Source organism: Cystoisospora suis (assembly GCF_002600585.1).
Source record: "Cystoisospora suis strain Wien I chromosome Unknown contig_8577, whole genome shotgun sequence".
Lineage (NCBI taxonomy): Eukaryota > Apicomplexa > Conoidasida > Eucoccidiorida > Sarcocystidae > Cystoisospora > Cystoisospora suis.
This window is the reverse complement of record NW_027161355.1, coordinates 2,886-5,249: the sequence shown is the minus strand read 5'-3', so window position 1 is coordinate 5,249 and position 2,364 is coordinate 2,886. Positions and strand designations below refer to the sequence as shown.

Here is a 2,364-nt window from a genome sequence, read left to right as displayed (position 1 = left end):
ATCTTTCTCTTTCTTTCCCTCTCGCCGTCTCTAATGTATCTCTGTTTAATCTATCTATCTATCTTTAATTTATCTATCGTTTTTTTTCCAATCTATGTATGTGTCTTAAATCTGTCTCCGTGTCCTTTATGCTCTCAGGTTCTCCGCCCTTAGATTCTTCTTCTTCTTCCTCTTTGAGTTTCTATCACGCAGACTGGCCTTACGTTCTTCCCAAGAGTCTCTCCTCTTCCTCTTCTTCTTTCCCTTTTTCTAAGAGAAGAAAAGAAGGAGAAGAAAGGCAGAGAGGTGCTCCTGTGTCTCTAGTGGATAGAGCTCGCTGTTTCTCCTTCTATCGATTGATATGGAGGTCTATTCTCTCAGGTCGACTCCTCCAAGCAGAAAGCCTCGCCGTCCAAAGAGGAGCCTCCTGGCTTGTCGAGGTCCTTAGAGGTATATACATATATCCATCGATATATATATATATATGTATATATATATATATATATTTGTCTCTCTCCCTTCTCTTCTCTTCTCGTTTTTTCATGCCGTGTCGGTATGTCATGTGTTAGATGATAAGGAGAAGAAGAAGAAGAGAGACTTGATCTTAGAGAGGTCTAGTTCGGAGTGAGGCTTATGTAGATCTTCTGCTAGACATGAAGTTGTAGACATGTAAAGAGAGACACATACAAATTTATATCTATCTTTACTCTATCTTTAGTCAATCTCCTGGCATAGAGTGTTTATACTTTAACTACATGCATGTAGATTTCCTTCCTCCTCTGTAGATGCAAGATGATAGCTCCACATGTACACACACGTAGACATATATATAGAGAGAGATACACTTACCTTTGATTTGTCTATCTATCTTTAATCTATCTATGTATCTTCAGTCTATCTGTCTACCTATCTATCTATCTCTCTATCTATCTATCTATTGATCGATCTGTAATCTATCTGTCTATCCATCTGTATGTGTAGACAGCTATAACGCTGGTCAGTCCGAATATGTAGAAGAGCTGCAGATAGAAAGACAGATTAAGAGAGGTAGACTGAAGAGAGATCGATAGACTATAGAGATTGAAAATAGATTAGGGAGGAGCTTGAATTTTCCGAGGTGTCCTTTCTTTCTTTCTTTTCGTTAGCTCTCTCTATTCTTCTTCTTCTTCTTCCTTTTTTCCTTTTCTCTTTCGTTCTCTCTTTCTTTTGTATTGCAATTATGTGTGTGAAGGCGACGACGCGTGGCTTGAGCCTTATGTGCCTTTTGATGGAAGTTTATCTTCTTCTTCTTCCTCTTTTTCTTCTTCGTCTTTCTTTCGTAAACATCCCTATCTCTTCGATATTCTCACGAACCGCGAGGTTGTGCTTCTCTCGGATTCAAACTCTCTTCTCAAGGTAACTAGGCAAAACACACTTATCCTCATACATCCGTTCCACTCCATATACATGGATATAGATAGACAAATAGATATCTCATGCACATGTAATAGTCATATACGCATCTATCTATCGATCCATCTATTTACGTAGGTGTAGACTTCGGCCTGTTTCATGAGGCGTCTCTGCATGTGTCCGTCTGTATATACACTGCTCGTTATATGCCTCTCTATCAATCTGTCTATCTTTCTATAGACTTGATTAAGCGCTCGATAGGGAGGGAGGTGTCTTTTTTGATATAGCTTTAGTAGTAGTAGTAGTCTAGATATAAGTTTATGGAAGAGGTAGGTGTGTATGACGCGAAATCTCTCTCTCTCTCTCTTTCATACGCTTTGGAAATCTCGAGGGAGAGGCAAGACGATGAGTGAGGCCGACGACCCTCCCTCTCCTCCTTTCTATCTCCACTTCTCTCATTCTACTCGCCACCTATACACATGATACGCACATGTATAGATAGATACACAACTCTCATCTATTTCACTATATATATGCATATATGTATGTATATGTATGTATATGTACCTATATGTGTATAGAGTCTTTAGCAGAGAGGCAGGCTATGGATGTACGGCACTGAAGAGAAGGAGGAGGAGGAGGTGTGAGTAATTCTAAGCCCTCTCTCCATATATACACGTACATACAGACATCTATATATATATATAGATATGTATAGATATGTATATCTTTATACTATTTCTACTTAGTCTCGATCTATCTATCGATCTATTCCTATCTCTCCATCTCTCTGTGTATGCGTTTTTCTCTTTCTCTCCCCCGTAATTTCTGAATCGTGCTTTCTTCTTCTCTTTCTTTTTCTTCTTCTCTTTCTTTTTCTTCTTTTTACCTCTTCTTCAAGACTCAGATTATGTGAAGGTATCTCTTCCTCTCTTGACCTTTCTTTGTCTCTTTCACCCCTCTCTCTTTTTCATCTATCTCTTTCTTTCCTTC

General features: G+C 38.9%; 1 protein-coding gene across 1 annotated transcript in view; it reads left to right on the top strand.

Moving 5' to 3' along the window:
- The window catches only part of CSUI_010851 (uncharacterized protein), a gene marked incomplete at both ends in the record, with an annotated part of 1,965 nt that extends 594 nt beyond the window's left edge, over positions 1–1,371 (top strand). Inside the window, 2 exons of the mRNA XM_068070952.1 lie at positions 139–429; positions 1,211–1,371. Of these exons, the coding sequence (XP_067917072.1) occupies positions 139–429; positions 1,211–1,371 (452 nt within the window). The remainder of the gene's footprint in view (positions 1–138; positions 430–1,210) is intronic.
- Positions 1,372–2,364: the final 993 nt, after the last annotated feature.